The 26801-nt window shown below is 39.2% G+C and overlaps 1 protein-coding gene across 3 annotated transcripts in view; it reads left to right on the top strand.

Annotated features, from left to right (window-relative positions):
* The window catches only part of LOC109101404 (protein tyrosine phosphatase receptor type b), a 126094-nt gene that overhangs the window by 79825 nt on the left and 19468 nt on the right, over positions 1–26801 (top strand). For 2 of the 3 annotated variants that reach the window (XM_042715828.1, XM_042715830.1), the window contains 14 exons: positions 3579–3845; positions 4326–4586; positions 4717–4983; positions 8499–8765; positions 9271–9531; positions 9664–9930; positions 14893–15156; positions 15282–15545; positions 19998–20261; positions 20388–20651; positions 25112–25381; positions 25473–25736; positions 25967–26233; positions 26419–26703. In XM_042715828.1, the coding sequence (XP_042571762.1) occupies positions 3579–3845; positions 4326–4586; positions 4717–4983; positions 8499–8765; positions 9271–9531; positions 9664–9930; positions 14893–15156; positions 15282–15545; positions 19998–20261; positions 20388–20651; positions 25112–25381; positions 25473–25736; positions 25967–26233; positions 26419–26703 (3732 nt within the window). The remainder of the gene's footprint in view (positions 1–3578; positions 3846–4325; positions 4587–4716; positions 4984–8498; positions 8766–9270; positions 9532–9663; positions 9931–14892; positions 15157–15281; positions 15546–19997; positions 20262–20387; positions 20652–25111; positions 25382–25472; positions 25737–25966; positions 26234–26418; positions 26704–26801) is intronic. The other variant, XM_042715829.1, reaches the window with a different exon arrangement.

Below are 26801 nucleotides of genomic sequence, written 5' to 3'. Positions count from 1 at the left end.
TTCCAGGTTTGATGAAGGACCGCCTTCCGAAAAATGAAATGTGTTGTGATTTGTTAGCTGTCCCAGTATGTTGTGATTGGCGAACAGCTTAGATGGTGTTTCAGTACAGCTCCGCCCCTTGCCAGAGCAGCAAGTTCCGTCTGCTCTGGTAAAGTTAAGGATGGTGTCAATATTGCCATATCAATCTGACATCCTAACTGTAAGGATCCACCCGCCAGCCCAAAAAGCGGAATCCAGCGGCCTGGTCGAAGGTTTAATGCGTATTCGGTCTTTTTTTTTGCGCTTCTGAATTTATCAGGATTTAGTTTGAATTTTAGTCTAGCTCCATGTTTAATCTGACTCCAATTTCACGTGATCATTAAATTTAGGCAATATTTCTATCAAAAGCTGATCACAGATATCGATTGTTTATTAATTTTAGATATTTGAGTATTCTAAAAATCCCATACTTTTAATTATTCGTTCATTGCGGACCCGGTATCGCTTTAGAAGTAACATTTCGGCTGATTGAATGCTCTTCCCGAACACAAACTCGTCAGTCTGATCTTAAACATTGGATGCAGGGTAAATATCTACCTTTAAGTAGGTCGAGCCCTGCTTACTCGTACAAAAAGTATAGTTTTTATATATTTACGAAAAATGCAACTTATTTAAGACATTGATAGTCAGAAATCAAAATGGACTCAATTGATGTGCCCCATGCTCCATCTATTAAACCTTTCGTATGAACAATCCTGAACACAGATTTGAGGTAATACCTTCACTTTAATCTACTAGTAATAATGAATTAAGAATCATGCAGAATAAATCAAATATAACAATTTATTATCAGTCAGGTAAAATTGTATCATGCCAATTACATAATGAAAATAATTAGAAGCCAATTTAGAAAGGATAGTGTAATTGTAAATCACATTGTAGTTATGTTGCAACTTTGCTCCTGCACAAAGACACTGTAGCCATATTGGGAACGGCCAAGTGATCCATGCAGGAGGCACACAAATTTAACATAGTCACACATGTAACAGTTATCCTAATTTAAGACACATGGTCTAAAATGCATAGCAAAGCACTCAGGTGTTTTAGAGAATAAACTTAACTAGCCAATGTGTACATGTAGTAGCACAAACAACTATACAGTGTGCTCTGTAGGCACAATGTGTTTAACACAATTACATAATAGTATACCTGACTTCAGGAAGATACATAGTATGGAGCATATGAAATACACTCCACACTACGGGCTTTCTGGCAACAGAATCGCGCAGTAGTGTTTTGTCACTTCCCTTAAATACTCAGACCAGACAACAAATAATCTTCAAATCAGCTGTAAAAACATAAAAGACCTTTTGGTTTTTTAGGTTCCCGTGGTCACATCAGGGTCACACCTTCCTGGAGATAAACATTCTCACAGACCCCTAAAGGGGGACACACACCCTCCTCAGCAGAACACAATTCTACAAAAGAATCTTTCTCATAATACAAGTGACTACTGTGAAATTGAGACCATTTTACCAATCACACAGAGACCTTTAAAATGATACCAAACATGAAAAGTTTACAAGCATGAATCCTGAAGATATAGTAAATGTTTTATGTGAGTGTAACAGCTTTTAGTTGCCTGGACCATGTGCCCTGGGGGGAAGGAGGGTGAAGGTACCAAAGAGCAAATGGTCTTTCTTCCAGATCTTCCTATCTGTTTGTTTGGCTCCACGAGGGTGCATCTGCATTTGCATTGCGAGAGTTCCTGAAAGTCTGGCTTCACACAGAACTCATTTCATAAGGAAATAATTTCACTACTTACACTATCTAAAACGTGATTTAGCCAAAAACAACAATAACATTACCACTCTAATATGTCTTGCAATATCCGTGCGTGCAAATGTTCTGCGTGATCCTCTTGTTCAATATTCTTTGGGTCTGAATCCGGCTCTAACCCTAACCTTTATCTCCATACTGAAATCCCAGATGGCTTGACAGTGATTCAGCTAAAATATTAGTGTCTGAGACATTGTGAGCACAGAGACTGTAGTGTGCACAGTACATTTTTAAATGCTTAGTTTAAATATGTAATTTTAATTAAACAGTGCTCATAAATGGATGCTGAGATAGTACTCTGAAGTGAAATTATTAGAGGCTTGGACCCGGAAACAGCAGTCCTTATGTCATGACTTAACAATAGGATTCTCCTCAAGCCGTCAAACTGACGTCATCAGAGCGAGAACGCCATTCCAGAGCAGAAGCGATGGCAGACAATTTTTTTCTCCCAGTTTACTGACTTGCATGGTTCAATTGTCCACCACAAGACTAGTAATGTGCACTAAAAAAAGTAAGTAGGGTCATTTTTGATTTCATTACCAATCGGTATCAAAATATATTTATGATAACACTACCATGTAGTTTGTTTCTCCAAGCTTTAAGTCCATAAATTACGCTGAGCTCCCAAATCCAATCTCTCTTTATAAAAGGCAAAAAGATGATCATACTGATTTCAAAGTTAATGATTCAATAGTTTGAATATACATTGAATCAAACAATATCATATCATCTAGTTAACAATTCAATATACTTTATTTTTGACAAAACAGCCCATGTTTTGGTTGTGACTGCACATTTTCAGTATTGACAGTAATGTTTTAGAAGCGACCACATGACCTTACAGAATTTTAACTCACATACTAAAACTTACTAAAATACTACAAATTTGCATAACTGTACTAACATTCAGCTTATTTTCTGTTTCGTCCGTGACAATTTTAGATACTTTTGAACCTATCTCAAAGATGCTAATCAGCACATGGTTAGCTACCACAGTTCTGAACAGTTGTAGACAAATAAAAACTAAATGGTATGGAAACACCCCCCACCCCAAAAAAAAAAAATAATGTCACAATCGAAACTTTCCTGATGTTCCAGTCGTGGCTGTTTCAGTAGTGACAGTTTTAGATGCTTTTGAACCCTAGCTCAAAAATGCTAATCAGCACATGGCTACCTAGCAGTTCTGAATGGCTTTACAATGATTTGGAATAACACCCAAAAAAGTGTGCTTAATTGCAGAAATAAAGGTGTTCGGTATTGACGTTACTTAAAGTTATATACAGATTTTTCAGACTTTTGAACACATTTATCTCAGAATGATGGGACCTATCTACTCACCATGTAGCTATGAGAAAGAGGGACACAGGAATAATTCCTGATCATAAATATAGGGTTGTAGTTAAAATCAGTCTCAGCCAATGGACAAAAACATGCACTGTTTTGATGTGATTTTACAGAGGGTTCGGGACAGCCTCCGCCCAACTGAAAGTACCCCAAAAAATTATGATTTAATTAAGCTTACTGATATTTTAAATATTTTTGTGTGTTTCATTAGATAATAGAAACATCTAGAAACAATTAGTAAACATCTAAGATATGAATACTTGAATGCTTTTTAAAAGTGTTTTTGGGTTCTGTAGAATAGCCCATATATGTATTTGAATAACAGATGATTCATTGCCTTGTCAACTGATGGTTCACCGATACAAATAACCTGAGATGTGTCTTTATGAGCTCTTGTTGTCTCTCTTGTTCATCAGCACCAGGATGGGTGGCTCATCTCAAGCTGGAAGCCCTTAATGAGAAGACCCTGCGGTTGTCCTGGTCTCCTCCTGATGGCGACTGGGATTTCTACCGTATCCTGCTGTTCAATGGCTCTTCTGTGCTGATGAACCGGACGATTGAAAGGAATCTTGTGGAGTTCTGCTTCACTAACTGGACTCTGATTCCGGGCCGTCTGTACAGAGCTGCTGTGAGTGTGGAGAGCGGATATCTGAGCTCAACCGCAGGCTGCCACGGGAGACTAGGTGTGTTACTGATCAACTCAACTACTGCCATGAAATTTGCAACAGTAAACAGAAACCAACATGAAGTGGCTCTAGTGAAAAAGAAGTGCACTTAAATTGTATTGCATTTGAACTTTTACTGTACTTCAAAGTAAAAAAAACTGTACTTGCAGATAAAATTATATTAACAATGAAAGGCCACTTAAGTTTACTTACTGAAAAGAGAGACACTTACATTGACTATGATTGTTAACACACTTAAGCACTTTTTTAAACAGTGCACTTTGTATTCATGTCAAATTAAAATGAGACTCACTGTCCAGCTTGCTTCAACACAGCTGCTGGTGATTTTTCAGTGATCCCGAAGAGCTGAAGCAGTTCCTCATAGCAATCCTGAAGACACAATAGTGCACAATAGGACCAGGGACAGGGGACATAAGAGGCAGGGTAAATTGTAAAATATAAACACAGTTCTCTGTTTTTTCTGCACCTGTCCATCAGCTCCCCGGTCAGTTCAGAGGCTGAATGTCCATCACAGTACAGAGACCACCCTGAGCGCTGTGTGGAACCATCCTCTCGGCGAGTGGGACAACTACACCATCCTGCTAAAGGATGAAGACGCGACTGTGGACACACAGACATTAGCCCATGATGCACAGGAATGCAACTTTAATAACCTGATGCCTGGACATACCTATACGATCACCGTGATGACCAATAGTGGAGATTTGAGTAGTTCGGCCCACGTCACAGGAAGAACCAGTGAGTCATTCAGAGGTCCAGTGTTGTGCTGCTGTGATGGTGGAACTGCTGGAATGACTAGAGTGTTAATTATCTTAAAAACAATATCCAATAATGTGTCTTTATTAAGTAATCTTGTGTGTGTGGTCAGTCCCTGCACAGGTCACAAAGCTGCGGGTCAGCAATCAGGGCAGCACAGACGCTCTGCAGGTACGCTGGGACGTGGCAGCCGGTGAGGTGGATCTGTACCACGTGCTCCTCATCCATGACAGCGTGGTCATGAAGAATGAAAGTGTGCCACCCAATGTCACCTCCTACCACTTCCAGGGCTTGAGATCCGGCACTTTGTACAGGACAGTGGTGACCACAGTACACAGGGGCGACCTCTCACGCCAGACGGTGGCTGATGGACGCACAGGTAATAGACCAAAAACAGAACATGAGGTGTATGTTATAATACCTACAGGGTATTTATTAAATATGAGTAACAGATGAGAGTGAAGCTGGCATGCAAGAAAATGTTCTCATCCTTGGGCCATGCAAGATGTGGATTAGTTTATTTCTTCATCAGATTTGGAGAAATGTAGCATTCCATCACTTGCTCATCAATGGATCCTCTACAGTGAATGGGTGCCATCGTCCAAACAGCTGATAAAAACATCACAATAATCCACAAGGAAATCACACCACTCCAGGGCATTAATTAACCACTGGTGGAAAGAGTAATGGAAATTTGTACTTAAGTACAAGTACTGTTACACTGCTGAAATAATACTCAATTACAAGAAAAAGTACTGGTGTAAAACAGTACTTAAGTAAAAGTACCTAGTACTCCTCTCAAAAACTACTCAGAGTACTAGTTACTAGTTACTTTTTATCCAGCGATATTTAATGAATTACAAAAAAAATTAATATCAAAGATCTGTGTGGATAATAGCTGCTTTGATCAAAACCTACTTTTATCTTATTGACAAAGTATGTGAATTAGTGGTCATGATACAGGAATTTCCAACTTCTATACCTTAAAAAATCAGTATCAAAGTACCTGTGAACCGGAAGTTCCAACTGACTTCAGTGTTGTGATGTATTTCCAAGTGAAATGGAATATTGAATAAAGGGCGGGGTTTTATTGTGGTGCACCTCCACTCGACTCCACCTCTTGCTCATAGCAGATTCACAGTTGTAAAGGAGTGGTTAAAGGGGTCCTATTACGCTCTTTTACAAAGTCTTGATTTCATTTTGGGGGTGTACTAGAACATGCTCTCATGCTTGGTGCTTCGAAAAATTCATTATTTTTCACATAATTTACATTATTACAATACCTTTCTCCCCAGCCTGGCACAAATGGCTCGATTAGTTCCAGGTTTGATGAAGGCCCGCCTTGTGAAAAATGAAATGTGTTGTGATTTGTTAGCTGTCCCAGTATGTTGTGATTGGCGAACAGCTTAGATGGTGTTTCAGTACAGCCCCGCCCCTTGCCAGAGCAGCAAGTTCCGTCTGCTCTGGTATAGTTAAGGATGGTGTCAATATTGCCATATCAATCTGACATCCTATCTAAAACGTGATTTAGCCAAAAACAACAATAACATTACCACTCTAATATGTCTTGCAATATCCGTGCGTGCAAATGTTCTGCGTGATCCTCTTGTTCAATATTCTTTGGGTCTGAATCCGGCTCTAACCCTAACCTTTATCTCCATACTGAAATCCCAGATGGCTTGACAGTGATTCAGCTAAAATATTAGTCTCTAAGACATTGTGAGCACAGAGACTGTAGTGTGCACAGTAAATTTTTAAATGCTTAGTTTAAATATGTAATTTTAATTAAACAGTGCTCATAAATGGATGCTGAGATAGTACTCTGAAGTGAAATTATTAAAGGCTTGGACCCGGAAACAGCAGTCCTTATGTCATGACTTAACAATAGGATTCTCCTCAAGCCGTCAAACTGACCACACCAGAGCGAAAACTAATTAACATAGTGATGGCAGATAATTTTTTTTTCTCCCAGTTTACTGACTTGCATGGTTCAATTGTCCACCACAAGACTAGTAATGTGCACTAAAAAAAGTAAGTAGGGTCATTTTTGATTTCATTACCAATCGGTATCAAAATATATTTATGATAACACTACCATGTAGTTTGTTTCTCCAAGCTTTAAGTCCATAAATTACGCTGAGCTCCCTCATTGTCTGATCAGGTCTTCAATTCCCGCTGCAGTGGCGCTTTTCCCAGTTCAGATATCAGGGCTTTTATTGGTCCCTTTACTAGCTGGAGTTTGTTTATTAAGCACACAGAGCAATCACCCAATAAAGCATTACAATAATCTAACCTTGAGGTCATGATGCATGAATCAACATTTCTACATGATATTGAGAGCATACAGTATCAGTACCTTTTGAAAGGATACCACCCCAATGACAGTTTTTACAATTTTTTTTTCTCGGAGTGTAGTGACTCGTAAGACAGCTAATGATCATTAACAGAACGCTTCAGTTAATTAGAAACTATTTACAACCAGTTACGATTATAAAATAAATAGATGCAGTATGACATATACGGGCCATTCTACAGAATTGGTTCAAAGTCAGAGTTGGAAACATCTTGAAAAAAATGTGTCTTTTTCCTGAAATGTTTGTATGTATGCAATTTGTACAATATCCAAGGTACACATTTTTAGTAATTGTGCAGTTAATTCTCTTTTTGAATTTTTAGAAGGTAAATCAATAACAATTAATCTTTTCAAGTGTCATTTATGAGATTTGTATTTTGAATCCAATCTTTCTTTGTAAAAGGCAAAAAGATGATCCTACTGATTTCAAAGTTAATGATTCAATAGTTTGAATATACATTGAATCAAACAATATCATATCATCTTAGTTAACAATTCAAGATACTTTATTCTTGACAAAACATCCCATGTTTTGGTTGTGACTGCACATTTTCAGTATTGACAGTAATGTATTAAAAGCGACTACTTTACAGAATTTTAACTCACATACTAAAACATACAAAAATACTACAAATTTGCATAACTGTACTAACATTCTGTTTATTTTCTGTTTCATTCGTGACCGTTTCGTTCGTGACAATTTTAGATACTTTTGAACCTATCTCAAAGATGCTAATCAGCACATGGTTAGCTACCACAGTTCTGAACAGTTGTAGACAAATAAAAACTAAATGGTATGGAACCCCCCCCCCCCCCATTGTGATTGATGTCACAATCGAAACTTTCCTGATGTTTCAGTCGTGGCTGTTTCAGTAGTGACAGTTTTAGATGCTTTTGAACCCTAGCTCAAAAATGCTAATCAGCACATGGGTACCTAGCAGTTCTGAATGGCTTTACAATGATTTGGAATAACACCCAAAAAAGTGTGCTTTAATTGCAGAAATAAAGGTTTTCGGTATTGACGTTACTTAAAGTTATATACCGATTTTTCAGACTTTTGAACACATTTATCTCAGAATGATGGGACCTATCTACTCACCATGTAGCTATGAGAAAGAGGGACACAGGAATAATTCCTGATCATAAATATAAGGTTGTAGTTAAAATCAGTCTCAGCCAATGGACAAAAACATGCACTGTTTTGGTAGTGATTGTACAGAGGGTTCGGGACAGCCTCTGCCCAACTGAAAGTACCCCAAAAAATTATGATTTAATTAAGCTTACTGATATTTTAAATATTTTTGTGTGTTTCATTAGATTATAGAAACATCTAGAAACAATTAGTAAACATCTAAGATATGAATACTTAAATGCTTTTTAAAAGTGTTTTTGGGTTGTGGGACAGCAGTTTGCACCAGTAGAAGAGCCCATATATGTATTTGAATAACAGATGATTCATTGCCTTGTCAACTGATGGTTCACCGATACAAATAACCTGAGATGTGTCTTTATGAGCTCTTGTTGTGTCTGTTGTTCATCAGCACCAGGATGGGCGGGTCATCTCAAGCTGGAAGCCCTTAATGAGAAGACCCTGCGGTTGTCCTGGTCTCCTCCTGATGGCGACTGGGATTTCTACCGTATCCTGCTGTTCAATGGCTCTTCTGTGCTGATGAACCGGACGATTGAAAGGAATCTTGTGGAGTTCTGCTTCACTAACTGGACTCTAATTCCGGGCCGTCTGTACAGAGCTGCTGTGAGTGTGGAGAGCGGATATCTGAGCTCAACCGCAGGCTGCCACGGGAGACTAGGTGTGTTACTGATCAACTCAACTACTGACATGAAATTTGCAACAGTAAAACAGAAACCAACATGAAGTGGCCTTCACAAAACATGAAGTGCTTGCTCTAGTGAAAAAGAAGTGCACTTAAATTGTATTGCATTTGCACTTTTACTGTACTTCAAAGTAAATAAAACCTGTACTTTCAGATAAAATTATATTAACAATGAAAGGCCACTTAAGTTTACTTACTGAAAAGAGAGACACTTACATTGACTATGATTGTTAACACACTTAAGCACTTTTTTAAACAGTGCACTTTGTATTCATGTCAAATTAAAATGAGACTCACTGTCCAGCTTGCTTCAGCACAGCTGCTGGTGATTTTTAAGTGATCCCGAAGAGCTGAAGCAGTTCCTCATAGCAATCCTGAAGACACAATAGTGCACAATAGGACCAGGGACAGGGGACATAAGAGGCAGGGTAAATTGTAAAATATAAACACAGTTCTCTGTTTTTCTGCACCTGTCCATCAGCTCCCCGGTCAGTTCAGAGGCTGAATGTCCATCACAGTACAGAGACCACCCTGAGCGCTGTGTGGAACCATCCTCTCGGCGAGTGGAACAACTACACCATCCTGCTAAAGGATGAAGACACGACTGTGGACACACAGACATTAGCCCATGATGCGCTGGAATGCAACTTTAATAACCTGATGCCTGGACATACCTATACGATCACCGTGACGACCAATAGTGGAGATCTGAGTAGTTCGGCCCACGTCACAGGAAGAACCAGTGAGTCATTCAGAGGTCCAGTGTTGTGCTGCTGTGATGGTGGAACTGCTGGAATGACTAGAGTGTTAATTATCTTAAAAACAATATCCAATAATATGTCTTTATGAAGTAATCTTGTGTGTGTGTGGTCAGTCCCTGCACAGGTCACAAAGCTGCGGGTCAGCAATCAGGGCAGCACAGACGCTCTGCTGGTATGCTGGGATGTGGCAGCTGGTGAGGTGGATCTGTACCGCGTGCTCCTCATCCATGACAGTGTGGTCATGAAGAATGAAAGTGTGCCACCCAATGTCACCTCCTACCACTTCCTGGGCTTGAGATCCGGCGCTTTGTACAGGACAGTAGTGACTACAGTGCACAGGGGCGACCTCTCACGCCAGACAGTGGCTGATGGACGCACAGGTAATAGACAAAAAACAGAACATGAGGTGCATGTTATAATACCTACAGGGTATTTATTAAATAAGAGTAACAGATGAGATTGAAGCTGGCATGCAAGAAAATGTTCTCAATCTTGGGCCATGCAAGATGTAGATTAGTTTATTTCTTCATCAGATTTGGAGAAATGTAGCATTCCATCACTTGATCATCAATGGATTCTCTGGTGTGAATGGGTGGCGTCGTCCAAACAGCTGATAAAAACATCACAATAATCCACAAGTAAACCACACCACTCCAGTCAATCAATTAATGGTTTGAGAAGCCAAAAGCTACATACAAAAAAATCCATCAAATCCATCGTTTTTAACTTCAAACCGTTGCCTCCGGTTAAAATCCCAGTCCATATTCCCTAATAATGCTTCATCCAGTGGAAAAGTTCATCTGCTGTTGTCTCTCACATCAAAATCCACCCACATATTTGTTAAGAGCGGATTTGTTTTGGACTGTTTTGGCTTGTAAATGGTGCTTGATCTGTGCAGATTTCTCTCCTGATTCAGACCACTTTTTCACCGGAGGAAGCATTATTAGGGACTATAGACAATCCCTTACCAAAAAGTCGTATACTTCAAGTTTATTTTATTAAGTATACTAAGTTGAGTTCAAGTATATTTTTAAGTATACTTTATGTAGCAAGTATACAGATATCAGTGTTCTAGTACAAACCCGATTCCCAAAAAGTTGGGACACTGTACAAATTGTGAATAAAAACAGAATGCAATGATGTTGAAGTTTCAAATTTCAATATTTTATTCAGAATACAACATAGATGACATATCAAATGTTTAAACTGAGAAAATGTATAATTTTAAGGGAAAAATAAGTTGATTTTAAATTTCATGACATGGACAAGGCCATGTTTACCACTGTGTGGCATCCCCTCTTCTTTTTATAACAGTCTGCAAATGTCTGGGGACTGAGGAGACAAGTTGCTGAAGTTTAGAAATAGGAATGTTCTTGTCTAATACAGGCTTCTAGTTGCTCAACTGTCTTAGGTCTTCTTTGTCGCATCTTCCAATTTTATGATGCGGCAAATGTTTTCTATGGGTGAAAGATCTGAACTGCAGGCTGGCCATTTCAGTACCCGGATCCTTCTTCTACGCAGCCATGATGTTGTAATTGATGCAGTATGTGGTCTGGCATTGTCATGTTGAAAAATGCAAGGTCTTCCCTGAAAGAGACAACGTCTGGATGGGAGCATATGTTGTTCTAGAACTTAGATATACTTTTCAGCATTTATGGTGCCTTTCCAGATGTGTAAGCTGCCTATGCCACACGCACTCATGCAACCCCATACCATCAGAGATGCAGGCTTCTGAACTGAGCGCTGATAACAACTTGGGTTGTCCTTGTCCTCTTTAGTCCGGGTGACATAGCGTCCCAGTTTTTCCAAAAAGAATTTCAAATTTTGATTTGTCTGACCAGAGAACAGTTTTCCACTTAGCCACAGTCCATTTTAAATGAGTCTTGGCCCAGAGAAAACGCCTGCGCTTCTGGATTATGTTTAGATATGGCTTCTTTTTTGACCTATAGAGTTTAAGATAGCAACGGCGAATGGCACGGTGGATTGTGTTCACCGACAATGTTTTCTGGAAGTATTCCTGAGCCCATTTTGTGATTTCATGTGTGTGGTATGTGATGCAGTGCCATCTAAAGACCCGAAGATCACGGGCATCCAGTATGGTTTTCTGGCCTTGACCCTTACGCACAGTGATTGTTCCAGATTCTCTGAATCTTTGGATGATATTATGCACTGTAGATGATGATTCAAAATCTTTGCAATTTTTCTCTGAGAAACTCCTTTCTGATATTGCTCCACTATCTTTCGCCACAGCATTGGGGGAATTGGTGATCCTCTGCCCATCTTGACTTCTGAGAGACACTGCCACTCTGAGAGGCTCTTTTTATACCCAATCATGTTGCCAATTGACCTTATAAGTTGCAAATTGGTCCTCCAGCTGTTCCTTTTATGTACATTTAACTTTTCCGGCCTCTTATTGCTACCTGTCCCAACTTTTTTGGAATGTGTAGCTCTCATGAAATCCAAAATGAGCCAATATTTGGCATGACATTTCAATATGTCTCACTTTCAACATTTTATACGTTATCTATATTCTATTGTGAATGAAATATAAGTTTTATGAGATTTGTAAATTATTCCATTCCTTTTTTACTCCCAATTTGTACAGTGTCCCAACTTTTTTGGAACAAACAATACTAATTTAGACTAAAAAGGGTCACCTTTATTTATATAGCATTTCTGCATTTGACGTTGAGAGCATAGGTTGCAATTTAGATATATTTTTGAGATGTAAAAATGCAGTTTTACAAATGCTAGAAATGTAGTTTTTGAAGGAAAGATTGCTATCAAATAGCACACCTAGGTTCCTAACTGATGACGAAGAATTGACAGAGCAGCTATCGAGTGTTAGACAGTGTTCTAGGTTATTATCAAAGTCATTTGTGCTACTTCCTGCAGCGAATGTTGTGGAGGGAGGATGTTCTTTTTTGAGTGAACAATCATGCTTTAACTTGATATTTTATTAGTGTAAAATAGTAACAAGCATCTTGTCTTCAGAGTCACTCATCATAAATTTAGACACTGATACTCCTTTACATTACATTTCTAAATTATTCACAATATGGTTTATATAAAAAAAAAATGAAAAATTTTCTGTAGCTGCTTATAAGACTTTTGACCAGTTTTGGGCCTTCTCTCCCCATAAATCTGTTCCAGTGTATCAGTATCTCTGGGTTGTCTTGATAGCGCAGCCCTCAACATGATTTTAAAAAACATCCAATTTTCACTAAGTAAACATTTCAATAAAAATCGACACTTCATAAAATCTTCCAATCGTTTCAGAATCGTTTCTTCAGATTTTCTTTTGTGTTCTTTAAAGATGACACAGTTATGCTTGACTTCACACACACTCTTATCTGGAGTAGCAGGAAAGCTCATGAAATTATCTGTATATGTAGATGTATATAAAATTATGGTTATAATTATAAATAATGAACTGCAAATAATATTTTATGTTTTGTAATGTTAAATTTAATGTGATTTCATTATATCAATAATGATTACATTACTGTATATAACTATATGTATGTATATTTATTTAAATATATATTTAAATATATAACTAAATTCCCAATTTTTGCTGTGATGACTGGAAATATGAAAAAGTTCATCATCACCCAGGATTACTAAATAGTTTGCGATCCATAATGTGCACGAACAGCTGCTTTGAAACAGTCTCTATTGTTATCATAAAAACAAAGTTGACTTGACATAAATATGAGGAGCATATACAGTCGAGGCAAAAAATATTGACCCCCTTGGCAAATATGATCAAAAAAGGCTGTGAAAATTTATCTGCATTGTTAATCCTTTTGGTCTTTTATTTAAAAAAATCACAAAAATGTATCCTTTCATTGAATAATAAGAATTTAAAACGGAGGGGAAATATCATTATGAAATGAGTGTTTTTCTCAAATACTCACTGGTCACAATTATTGCCCCCCCTATAAATTCTTATGAGTAAAATATCTCTGAAGTATATTCCCATTCATATTCACAATTTTGAGCACTCCAGCGTGATTATAAAAATGAAATCATCCAGCTCTGGCTTCCTGTTTCACAGAAATATAAAGGAGGGAAAACAAAGCCCAAATTCCCTTAATCATCCATCACAATGAGAAAAACCAAAGAATATATATCTGATGTGCAGCAAAAGATAATTGAGCTTCACAAATTAGTGAAGTGGCTTTAAAAAAAAGAGCTAGAGCAGTGAAAATTCCCATTTCCACCATCAGGGCAATAATTAAGAATTTCCAACCAACAGAAAATGTTACAAAACTTTGTGTCTATATCGTCCTAATGTGCGGTGAGAAGGAGAATTTGAGTAGCTACAGACTCTCCAATGGTCACAGCTGGAGAATTGCAGAAAATAGTTGAGTCTCTGGTTAAGAAAACCTTTAAAAAAATTGTCAAACAGAAATAAATCAGCACATGTTGTTTGGGAGGGTTACAAGAAAAAATCTCCTAGCTCATTCAAAAACAAACGCATATTCAGTTATCAGCCATGACTGGAACTTTAAATGGGAATGGTCAGATGAAACTAAAATATTAGCTTTTTAGCAGCAAACACTCAAGATGGGTTTGGTGAACACAGACAAAAAAAGTACCCCATGTGTACAATGAAATATACTGCTGTATTTTTGATGTTGTGGGCCTATATTTCTGCTGGAGGTCCTGGACGTCTTGTTTAGATACATGGCATCATGGATTCTATCAAATACCAACAGATAAAATATCAGTAAGTGACTGACTCTGTTAGAAATCTTATAATGGGCCATGTTTGGATCTTCCAACCGTAACCCAAACACAAACCTCCAAAAACAACACAGAAATGGGTCACTGAGCTCAAAACCAAGCTTCTGCTATAGCCATTCCAGTCCTCTGACCTGAACCCTACGGAAAATGAGAGGAGTGAACTGAAGAGGAGAAGCACCAACATGGAACTGGGAATCTAAAGGGTCTGGAGTGATTCTGGATGAAGGAATTGTCTCTTGTCAGGTGTTCTCTAACCTTATCAGGCATTATAGGAGAAAATTTATACCTGTTAAACTGGCAAATGGTGGTTTCAAAAAGTATTGAATAAAAGGGGGCCATTAATTGTGGACAATGTGTATTAGAGAAAAACATTTATTTCATAATGATATTTCCCCCATTTTAAATTCTTATTATCCAATGAAAGGATAAATTTTTGTGAATTTTTTAAATAAAAGACCAAAAGGATTAACAATGCAGATGAATTTTCACAGCCTTTTTTGATCATATTTACCAAGGGGGCCAATATTTTTGGCCTCAACTGTAAAACCATTTGCAGAGGTGATGACAGGCACATGTCATGTGTTGATCAGTTCCAGCCACAGTGAGAGATGTGACGGTGAGCAACAACGGGCGTATGGACTTCCTGAGCGTGTCCTGGAGAGCAGCTGAAGGAGACGTGGACAGTTACTCCGTCACTCTGAGAGATCAGGAGAGAACTATTCATACCCTCACCGTGTCTAAGTTCAGTACAGAGTGTGTTTTTAAGTCTCTGGTGTCTGGACGTCTCTACAACATCTCCATCAGCACCTGCAGTGGAGAGTATGAAAACTACACCGTGGTTCAGGAGCGCACACGTAAGGGCATTCATAAGCAGTTTGTTAGCCAGTATTTGTTATTGTAATGGAGAAGGTGATACTGCTGTGTATGCAGTGATTGTTTGCAGCTGGTTTTCACATTATTTTATGGTTCTCTGCTCTAGAACCTTCCACGGTGTTGAACCCTACAGCCACACACATGGCTCGTGACGACCATCTAAAGGTGTACTGGTGGCACGCAGCTGGAGACTTTGACTACTATCATGTCTCAATCAAGCACAACAACATATTCCACCAGAACAAGACGGTCCCCAAGACTCAGAACGAATGTGTGTTCAGTGGGCTGGTACCAGGCAGACTCTACACTGTGATTGTCAGCACATGGAGTGGGAAATATGAGTCTAGTGTCTCAACTCATGGAAGGACATGTGAGTATGTCTGTGCTGGTTTACTTTGATAGCTCTGTAGTTAATTTTACTGTAGTTCTGTAGCTGCTACATTTACATTTACATTTAGTCATTTAGCAGACGCTTTTATCCAAAAGCAATCAAAAACAACAAAAGAGCAATGATATATAAGTGCTATAACAAGTCTCAGTTAGCCTAAACGCAGTATACGTAGCAAGGGCTTTTAAATAATATAATAAATAAAAAGAAAACAGATAGAATAGAAAAAGAATAGAGCAAGCTAGTGTTAGAGGTCTTTTTTATAATTGTATAATGAATGAAAAGAAAATAGATAGAATACAAAAAGATCAGAAAGGTAGTTAGATTATTATTATTTTTTAATAGAATTAGAATAGTGAGTGCAAAAGTTAGAGGGTCAAATAAAGATGGAAGAGATGTGTTTTAAGCCGATTCTTGAAGTTGGCTAAGGACTCAGCTGCTCGGACTGAGTTGGACAGGTCATTCCACCAGGAGGGAACATTTAAAAGTCCGTAAAAGTGACTTTTTGCTTCTTTGGGATGGCACAATCAAGCGACGTTCACTTGCAGAACGCAAGCTTCTAGAGGGCACATAAGTCTGAAGTAATGAATTTAGGTAAAGGGGTGCAGAGCCAGTGGTGGTTTTATGCAAACACAACAAGGCCTTGAATTTTATGCGAGCAGCTATTGGTAGCCAGTGCAAATGATAAACAGAGGTGTGACGTGTATTCTTTTCGGCTCATTAAAAATTAATCTTGCTGCCGCGTTCTGGATTAATTGTAAAGGTTTGATAGAACTGGCTGGAAGACCTGCCAAGAGAGCGTTGCAATAGTCTAGCCTGGACAGAACAAGAGCTTGAACAAGGAGTTGTGCAGCATGTTCCGAAAGAAAGGGCCTGATCTTCTTAATGTTGAATAAAGCAAATCTGCAGGACCGGACAGTTTTAGCAATGTGGTCTGAAAAAGTTAGCTGATCATCAATCATAACTTCAAGGTTTCTGGCTGTTTTTGAAGGAGTTATGGTTGATGTGCCTAACTTGATGGTGAAATTGTGATGAAACGATGGGTTTGCTGGAACCACAAGCAGTTCTGTCTTGGCAAGGTTGAGTTGAAGGTGATGGTCCTTCATCCAGCAAGAAATGTCTGTTAGACAAGCTGAGATGCGAGCAGCTACCGATGGATAATCAGGATGGAATGAGAGGTAGAGTTGAGTGTCATCAGCATAGCAATGGTATGAAAAGCCATGTTTCTGAATGACAGAACCTAATGATGCCATGTAGACAGAGAAGAGAAGTGGTCCAAGAACTGAGCCCTGAGGCACCCCAGTAGTTAGATGTTGCGACTTGGACACCTCACCTCTCCAAGATACTTTGAAGGACCTATCTGATAGGTAAGACTCAAACCACTGGAGTGTGGTTCCTGAGATGCCCTTTGTCAGTAGGGTTGACAGGAGGTTCTGGTGGTTAACCGTGTCAAAAGCAGCAGATAGATCAAGCAAGATAAGTATTGAAGATTTGGATTCCGCTCTTGCCAGTCTTAGGGCTTCAACAACTGAGAGCAAGGCAGTCTCAGTTGAATGTCCACTTCTGAAGCCAGATTGGTTGCTGTCAAGGAGGTTGTTCTGTGTGAGAAAGGTAGAGACTTGGTTGAATACAGCTCGTTCAAGTGTTTTTGCAACGAAAGGAAGAAGGGAAACTGGTCTGTAGTTCTCTAAAAGAGATGGGTTGAGGGTGGGTTTTTTAAGTAGTGGAGTTATACGAGCCTGTCTAAATGCTGAGGGGAAAACACCTGTATGAAGGGATGTGTAAATGATGTGAGTGAGTGCAGGTACAACTGCAGGAGAAATGGCTTGAAGGAGATGAGATGGAATAGCATCAAGCGGACAAGTAGTAGGATGATTAGAAAGGATGAGTTTGGAGACTTCTGCCTCAGAGAGTGAAGAGAAGGATGTGAATGAGTGTATGTTTGCTGGTGAGATGTGCTTGATGGATTGTGGTGTGGAAAATTGTGCACTGATGTTTTTAATTTTATTAATGAAAAACGTGGCAAAGTCGTCAGCTATTAGAGATGAAGCAGGAGGGGGAGGAGGAGGACAAAGGAGTGAGGAAAATGCTTTTAAAAAGCATGCGCGAGTTAGACGAATTGTTAATTTTGTTATGGTAGTATGTCTTTTTAGCAGTGGAGACATTAGCAGAAAAGGAAGAGAGGAGTGACTGATACACATTTAGGTCAGTAGTATTTTTGGATTTGCGCCACACCCTTTCAGTAGCTCTAAGCTTAGAACGATGTTCGCATAGAACATCAGATAACCAAGGGGCTGAAGGGGTGGTGTGGGCTGGCCTGGAAGACAAGGGGCAAACAGTGTCTAAACAAGATGTAAGAGTGGAGCAGAAAGTATCAGTAGCACTGTTAGCATCAAAAGATGCTAACAGTTTACGGGAAGGAAGCGAAGATGAAACCATTGCAGATAGCCGGGAGGGTGAGAGTGAGCGTAGGTTACGTCGAAAGATGACATGTGGAGGGGTAAGTGATGTGTCAGGAACCATGTTGAGGTTAAGAGTGAGGAGGAAGTGATCTGAGATGTGCAGTGGAGTAACATGCAGTACATGATCAGTGAAGCAGTGTCGTGTGTAAATAAGGTCCATTTGGTTGCCTGATTTGTGAGCAGCAGGTAGTTGACACTCGGTTGAGATCAAAAGAGGCAAGCAGAGTGTGGAAGTCAGCAGACAGAGGTTTATCTAGGTGGATGTTGAAATCTCTAAGCATAACTAGGGGAGTACCATCCTCAGGAAAGGTTGAGAGCAGCACATCTAATTCATCCAAAAAGTTACCAAGTGGTCCTGGGGGTCGATAGACAACTACAAAAAGTATTTTTAAGAGGGTAGGTAACAGTAACGGAATGAGATTCAAAGGAACTGTTGATACCCAAAGATGGTAAAGGATTACATTTCCAATCATTAGAGATGAGCAGACCAGTACCTCCACCTCTTCCAGTCAAACAGGTGGAAGTGGGAAAATGAGAAATTATTGGAGAGAGCTGCAGGTGTAGCAGTGTCCTCTGGTTTGATCCAGGTCTCTGTCAGGGCCATGAGATTAAGCTTTGAATGACTAATAATAGAAGTAATGAAATCGGCTTTGTTTACAGCAGACTGGCAATTCCAGAGACCAATAGAAAAGATAGTGTATTAGCAGACATAGGCAGAGTGTGCAGGTTGTTAGGATTGCGCTGCTTACATTATTTGATACAAAAACTGTGAGTGGTAGTGATAGTAGGGAGATGGAAACACATAGTAATAATTGGTTATAAAAACTGAAATAGAAGTGAAACAACTAGAGGAAAAAAAAAAAGGAGTAATCAAAACAATACTTATATCCCTTGCCGGTGTCCCTGCCCGGTGGAGTCGCACGGTAGAGTCGATGGTCTTTACACTCTTCGGTCTTCACACGAGGAGGGCTTAACAGGAGGGCTGCCGCGACCGCTACCGCGGTTTACTAACCTTTTTTGTATACCCGTCAGACAAAACGGAAATTGAATTCAGCTGAACACACATACTGTTTATCACAACAAAGGTCTAAGCAAGCGCACGACACTGACAACGTATGTGATAGAGTACGAGACCAAACGCAGCACGTCTCAACACAGTAAACAAACAAGCATTTCCTAGCAACGACAACTGCGCTAAACACTAATGAGACAAGAAATAAATACACTTACGATCTGCTTTTAACTTCTGCTGATTTAACTGCTTCTCTCAAAGGGTATTTCTTTACACTGTCTTTTGCTAGCGCTTGAACACACTTTACTGTCTATCACAACAAAGGTCTAAGCAAGCGCACGACAGTGACAATGTATGCGATAGAGTACGAGACCAAATGCAGCACGTCTCAACACAGTGAGACGTTTTACATTTGTAAAGCTTGTTGATTTAGTTTGCTGTTGTTCTATGGCTTTATAGTTTAATGTATTTCTGTTGCACTGTAGTTTAGATATTTTTTGTTCTGTGACTTAATTTGCTGTAGTTCTTTCACTCTTCATGTTCTGTAGGTTTTAATTTTGGGTTGTTTTGTAGTTTGCCACAGTTCTGTAACTCTGTAGATTTCTTTACTATAATTTTTAGCACTGTAATGTAGTTTACCATGGTTCTGTAGCTTTGTGTTGTAGTTTTCTGTAGTTATGTAAACATGTAGGTTAGTTAACTGTAATTCTGTTGCTTAATAAACTAAACCATAGTGTTTTTACATTACTGTAATTCTGCATTTTGGTTTAGTTATTTGGGTCTGTATAGTTTACAGTATTTATGTGACTGTAGTTTAAATTTAGCTTATGTGGCTTTGTAGTTTAATGTAAATATATCATCCTCAGTTTAGTTTTCTGTAGGTATGTAGGACTGTTTAGTTCACCGCAGTTCTGTGGCTCTGTACGGTAGTTTACTATTATTATTATGTTCTCCTCTCAGTGCCAGCAGGAGTGTGGAACCTGACACTAGCTGACAGTGGCACAGAGGATCTGCTGGTGACGTGGGTTTCTGCTCCCGGAGATGTGGATCATTATGAGGTTCAGCTGCTCTTTAATGACATGAAGGTGTTTCCACCAATCACACTAACCAGCAGCACCAACAGATACATGCTCTCTTCACTCACCCCTGGAAGACTCTACAAAATTGTGGTGTCCACCTTTAGTGGACCAAACCTCAGTGTGCAGTTTATCAAAGGCAGAACAGGTACATCTCACTGCTGCACGTGGACATCTGAGAAATATGGTGGTTTAAAGGTTGAAAAAAAAATTTTTTTTACTGTAGTTATTTTGCAAAGTCTTAAATGTTGTGCTATTTTTAAATATATTTCAGTTCCCAGTAAAGTGAAGAACATTCATATCAGTAATGCTGGTCAGAGCAGCAGTCTTAGAGTGAATTGGACACCTGGACAGGGCGATGTGGACCGGTACGCTGTGTCACTGTCCCAGATGAGCAGTCAGGCAGAGGAGAAATCAGTCCCTAAACATGTGAATGAGATCATTTTCCAGGGCCTATTGCCAGGACAACAGTACATGATAACCGTTACATCAATCAGCGGATCTCTGATCAATAACAGCACAGCAACAGGACGAACAGGTAAAGTAACACTTATACTTATAACTATGTGAGGTGTTTTTCACTGTTGTTTTCATATTGTTGTTGCTGAGGCTTTATAAAAGCAATCATCAGGTCAAGATGATTCATTGGTGATTTTATTTTTTTAAGGCTTTAAACACACATGCCTCACAACATCATGATAAACCAGTGTACTGCACTAAATGGAGGACAGATACTATCCTGTGTTTTGGATTATTCTGTCAATATAAATATTGAAATATTTAAAGGGGTCATGAACTGCCTTCTTTTTATTTTGTACTTTTCTCTGAGATCCACTCATAATGTTATCAAGATTTTTACATCATACAACTTCATAATATAGAAGTAATAGGCTATTTTCTGTCATGTTTTTAACCCCTCTCATCGGATCTCTTCGCTTGGAGGATTGTAGACTTGGAGGTAAACACCCACTGCTATGATTGGCTAACAGCTCTGCATGTTTGACAGCCCACATCCTTCACAGGTGGATGCTGCTGTATTTTAGGTTAAAAACGCATAAATACTCAGTACATATCAAACGATCTGTAATAGAGTTGTTGACATGATGTGGAATTTTCACTGTCGCACAAGATAAAAATTTATATAATTATTATTATTCTTTGTCCTACATGGACCTATTGCTATAAAAGCTGCCGTGTTATTTGATTTTTTTACATTTTTGAGCCAAATCTCAGAATTATCCTATGGTGTGACTGTCTGGTTCAATAAATTACAACTTTGTTGTGGGGCCAGTTCTCCTCTGGCCAGACGAAACCAGCAGTTCAATTCCAGGCTGCAGCAAAGTCACATTGTACAGAGGACTCAACTGGTTCCTGTGGTCTTGTCCCGGTGGCCATCTGAGACAAGGTCTTTACAGGGGATCTGTATCTGGGGCTCATCTAGTTGTCCTGGTCTCCGTTGACTTTCGGGGCTGTAGAGGTCCTCTCTAGGTGCTGATCCACCATCTGGTCTGGATACGTACTGGATCCGGGTGACGGCAGTGACCATCTGATCTGGGTACAGATGGAATCTGGTGGCTACAGTGACCTCGGAATAAGAGAGAAACAGACTAATATTAGCATAGATGCCATTCTTCTAACAATGTAGCAAGTACATCGGGTGTTATGGAAAGTGTTCCCGGTTCCAGTTGTCCTAATTAATCCAGCCTAAAAATCCTTTAAAAGATTTGAATATTAGAAATGTGTTAGTGTTTTATGTTTAAACCAGGTTAAAGAGATGCTGCATTTTGGACCAGCAGGAGGTTGTTGATTACGTGTGCAGAAAAACCACCCAATAAAGCGTTACAATAATCTAACCTTGAGGTCATAAATGCATGAATTAACATTTCTGCATTTTACAAATGCTAGAAATATGGCTTTCTAAGAAAAGATTGCTATCAAATAGCACACCTAAGTTCCTAACTGATGACTAAGAATTGACAGAGCAGCCATCAAGTCTTAGACAGCGTTCTAGGTTATTACATGCAGAGTTTTTAGGACCTATAATTAACACCTCTGTTTTTCAGACTTTAGCAGTAAGAAATTACTCGATATCCAGTTTTTTATATTGTCTATGCATTCTGCTAGTTTTTCAAATTGGTATGTTTAGCCGGGCCATGAAAAAATATAGAGTATCATCAGCATAACAATGAAAGCTAACACCCTGTTTCCTGATGATATCTCCAAAGCGTAACATGTAAAGCGTGAAGAGTAACGGCCCTAGTACTGAGCCCTGAGGTACTCCATACTAGTTCTTTGGGGTCAAGTTGTTTTTTTTTTTGTTTGTTTTTTTTTTTTAATGAGAGGCTTAATAACAGCCTGTTTGAAGGTTTTGGGGGCATATCCTAATGACAATGATGAATTAATAATAATCAGAAGAGGATCTATGACTTCTGGAAGCACCTCTTTTAGGAGCTTAGATGGAATAGGGTCTAACATACATGTTATTGGTTTAGATGATTTAAGAAGTTTATACAATTCTTCCTCTCCTATAGTAGAGAATGAGTGGAATTGTTCCTCAGGCGATCTATAACACACTGATGCAATGCTGTAGCTGACGGCTGCATGGTTACCATTTTATCTGTAATAGTATTGATCTTGGAAGTAGTTCATAAAGTCATTACTGCTGTGATGTGTGGAAATGTCAACACCTGTTAATGCTTTATTTTTCGTTAATTTAGCCACTGTATTAAATAAATACCTGGGGTTATGTTTTTTTTCTTCTAAAAGAGACAAAAATAATCAGATCTAGCAGTTTTTAATGCTTTTCTGTAGGATAGGTTACTTTCCCGCCAAGCAATACAAATTACATCTAGTTTTGTTTTCCTCCAGCTGTGCTCCATTTTCCGGGCTGCTCTCTTTAGGGTGCGAGTGTGCTCATTACACCAAGGTTTCAGACTGTTTTCCTTAACCTTCCTTAAGTGTAAAGGAGTAACTGTATCTAAAATGCTAGAAAAGAGAGAGTCCATAGTTTCTGTTACATCATCAAGTTGTTCTGAGATTTTGGATATGCTAAAGAATTGGGATAAATCAGGAAGATTACTTACAAAACAGTCTTTTGTGGTAGAAGTGATGGTTCTACCATACTTGTTACAAGGAGTAGAAATTATAGTTTTAGCTAAATTAAGTTTGCACAAGATTAAATAATGATCTGAGATATCATTGCTTGGCTGCATAATTTCAACACCATCGACATCAATTCCATGTGACAGAATTAAATCTAAAGTATGATTTCGACAATGAGTAGGTCCTGAGACGTGTTGTCTAATCCCAATAGAGTTCAGAATGTCTATGAATGCTGATTCCCAATGCATCTTTTTCATTATCAACATGGATAATGAAAAAAGTCTCAACAACAACCAAAAGTCCATCATAAACCAGCAATAACTCAGATATAAAATCAGCACATTCTTTAATAAAGTCTGTATGGTGCCCTGGTGGCCTGTATACAGTAGCCAGTACAAACATCACAGTGGATTTATCATTAACGTGTTTCTCTGAATAATGTTATATGAAGCACCATTACTTCAAACGAGTTATACTTGAAGCCTGCCCTCTGAGAAATCCTGAAAACATTGTTATAAATTGAAGCAACACCTCCCCCTTTACCTTGTGGATGTGGCTCATGTTTATAACAGTAATCTTGGGGTGTAGACTCATTTAAAATAATGTAATCATCAGGTTTTAGCCAGGTTTCTGTCAAACAGAGAACATCTAAGTTATGATCAGTGATCATATCATTTACAAAAAGTGCTTTCGTAGAAAGGGACCTGATATTCAATTCAAAGCCAAGCTTTATCATTTGTTTATCCGTATATCATCTGTTTTTTTATTTGTTGAACATAAATTAAATTGTTACTCTTAAATTTTGTTTGGACGTTTTTTTGTATTTTCTAGCTCGGGGAACAGACACAGTCTCTACAGTGTGATATCTAGGTGAAAGAATCTCTATGTGCTGAGAATTAGCTGATTTCTGTGACATGAGGCAGCTAGCAGATGGTCGGTTTAGCCAGTCTGTCTGCTTCCTGACCTGGGCCTCAGTTAGTCGAGTACAAACTCTAAGACTAAGCATGTGACAACAATACCACAAATTCTCCACAAATGTGGCTTGTATGGGAGGGTTTCAAGAAAAAAGCCCCTCCTCAAGAAAGGCCATATGCAGTTAGACTGAGTTTTACCAAAACACACCTTGAAGATTCTGAGGCAGATGAGACTAATATTGAATTATTTGGCCTCAACACCAAACGATATATCTGACGGAAATCCAATACAGCTCAGCATCCAAATAATAGCATTCCTCCAGTAAAGCATGGAGGTGGTAATATATATGCGTGAATCGGTGTGCGGGGCTAAACAGGCTGTAATGTAGAAGCAGAGATTGTCTTACTATTGGGTGATGAGATAGTCTAAAAGTAGTTCTAACCAAATATATAGTTTACTGTACATACTGTAAGATTGGCTAATAGGCTGTTGATTCATTAAATGATAAGCTGTTTCCTCGGCATAGTAAAGCCTCTCCTCCAATAACATTCATTAAATATAACGGCCTCTTCGGTCTCCTTTCCGACGTACTGCCACAGTGGAAGCATTAGCATTAGCCGTTACACTTTTTTAGCTAAAGGTTGCAGGCTTGCCCTCTAGTGGCTTTGGTAGAAGCAGGCATTGATCTTCTGTGGTGCCAGTGTTTAGCCACATTGTAATGTCATAGAGCAGCACATTCCATAACCTGTCATTTTGGCAGATTGGCTTCAATATAACTTGTTTTTAGGCTAATGAGAAAGTTTTGAGTTCTGAAACTTACAGGATGCTGTTATAGTTCAATAACCTCTTATATGTCAAAAGATCAAGGGAATTTGATTTCTCAGTTTATGATCCCTTTAAGCCTAAATATTTATATTTCTAAATTCAGACAGATCAATATAATCCAGTCATCTGTTGCTCTATTACTCATTTCCTCTGCAGTTCCCTCCTCCGTGACTGCTCTACAGGTGGAGAACCAGCACAGCACATCTTGTCTACTGGTGTCATGGCAGGCGGGTCAAGGGGTGTATGACAGCTATCGACTGCAGCTGCTGGATGACAGAGGAACTCTGGTGTCTAATAGCTGTCAAACTGCAGAAGCCAGCCAGCATGACTTCAGACAGCTCACTCCAGGAAAAAAATATCGCGTTGTGATGCAAACCATCAGTGGAGGAATCAGCAGCGAAGATGTCATGACTGAGGGCAGAACCAGTGTGTAGATTGTCTTTTTTTCCGTTCTAATATGGGGTAATCCAGCAGATGAATTGGCCTATTACAGTGTTTGAAAATGTGTTTGTTTTAGGTCCAGCGACTGTTAATAACCTGTCCATCATAAGCAACACGACCACAAGCCTGTCGTTCAACTGGGATCTACCAGACGGGGAGTTTGATGGATTTGATGTTTTTCTGTATGCTAGAGATAAAAGCTTGCATGATCAGAAAACGGGAATGGTGAACATGCAGGACTGTTCTTTCCAGAACCTTCAACCTGGGACGCTGTACAAGGTGGTTGTTCTGACCCGCAGTGGAGATCAGACCAATGACACATCCATCTGGGCCCGAACAGGTGAAAAACACACACAAATTTGCCAGTACCCAAAATGTAGATTTTAGATTTTTAGTTACGATACAGTTCAATGTCAGGGCCAGTTGCAGCAGTTTAACAGCAAAAACAATCATTATATTCGTCACAGTTTTACTAGTTTGGTCACATTTATTCATGAAGGTAAAGTGAATAAATATTGCAATTTATGCCAGGACTTTAATCAGTACCTTTGTTGAATGTGTTTTCTGTAGTTCCTGCAGCTGTGACGTTCTTGCGTGCTGACAGTAGAACAAGCTCTGAGAGCCTGTGGTTGAGCTGGGAACAGGACAGGGGTGAAGTGAGCAGCTACACCCTCCTGATCTACAATCCTGATGGGACTCAACAAGCGGAGCAGAGTTTGGGCCCGGAGAGCAGAAGTTACACTTTTCAAAGGCTGGTGTCTGGACGACTTTACCAGGCTGTCGTCCTTACACACAGTGGAGATCTGACCAACATGGCAAATACTACTGGCAGGACAGGTAAGTGCGTCCTGTAAATCATACAAAATAATACATGACAACATGAATCTGATGTGTTGAATAGATCTCAAAAGACCTTCAGATGGGTCACAGTTTCCTTCAATTTAACTTTAGAATCAGTAATTAATTGCAGTACTGATTTTATTCGTTGGACTGTTTCCCTTAATTTCTCTGATTTATTGTAGACCCTAGGCCACCAGTCTCATTCTCCTTTGGAGAAATCACTAACACCTCACTGGAGATCACCTGGAGCAGTCCAGAAAACACTGATTATGATGACTTTGACCTTCAGTGGAGCCCCAGGGATCATCTGTCTGTGTTCAACCCCTACCACAGCCCCAGATCTGGAAACCGTATTCTGAAAGGCATGTACCCTGGCCGTCAGTACAACATCAGCCTGCGTACAGTCAGCGGCGCCGGAACCAACAACCCTACCTACAGCTCTCAAGTCCACAGGAGCATCAGGACAAGTCAGTGGAGCACCAGACACACGTATAAGAATCAGTTTATCAGTTGTCCCTACAGAAAACAGTATGTCCAAACCAGGCTTTTTAATCATTTAACCAGT

The sequence above is a fragment of the Cyprinus carpio genome, chromosome A25 (assembly GCF_018340385.1).
Source record: "Cyprinus carpio isolate SPL01 chromosome A25, ASM1834038v1, whole genome shotgun sequence".
Classification (NCBI taxonomy): domain Eukaryota; kingdom Metazoa; phylum Chordata; class Actinopteri; order Cypriniformes; family Cyprinidae; genus Cyprinus; species Cyprinus carpio.
Note: the sequence above shows the minus strand (reverse complement) of the source record. Positions and strands in the feature narration are given on the sequence as shown.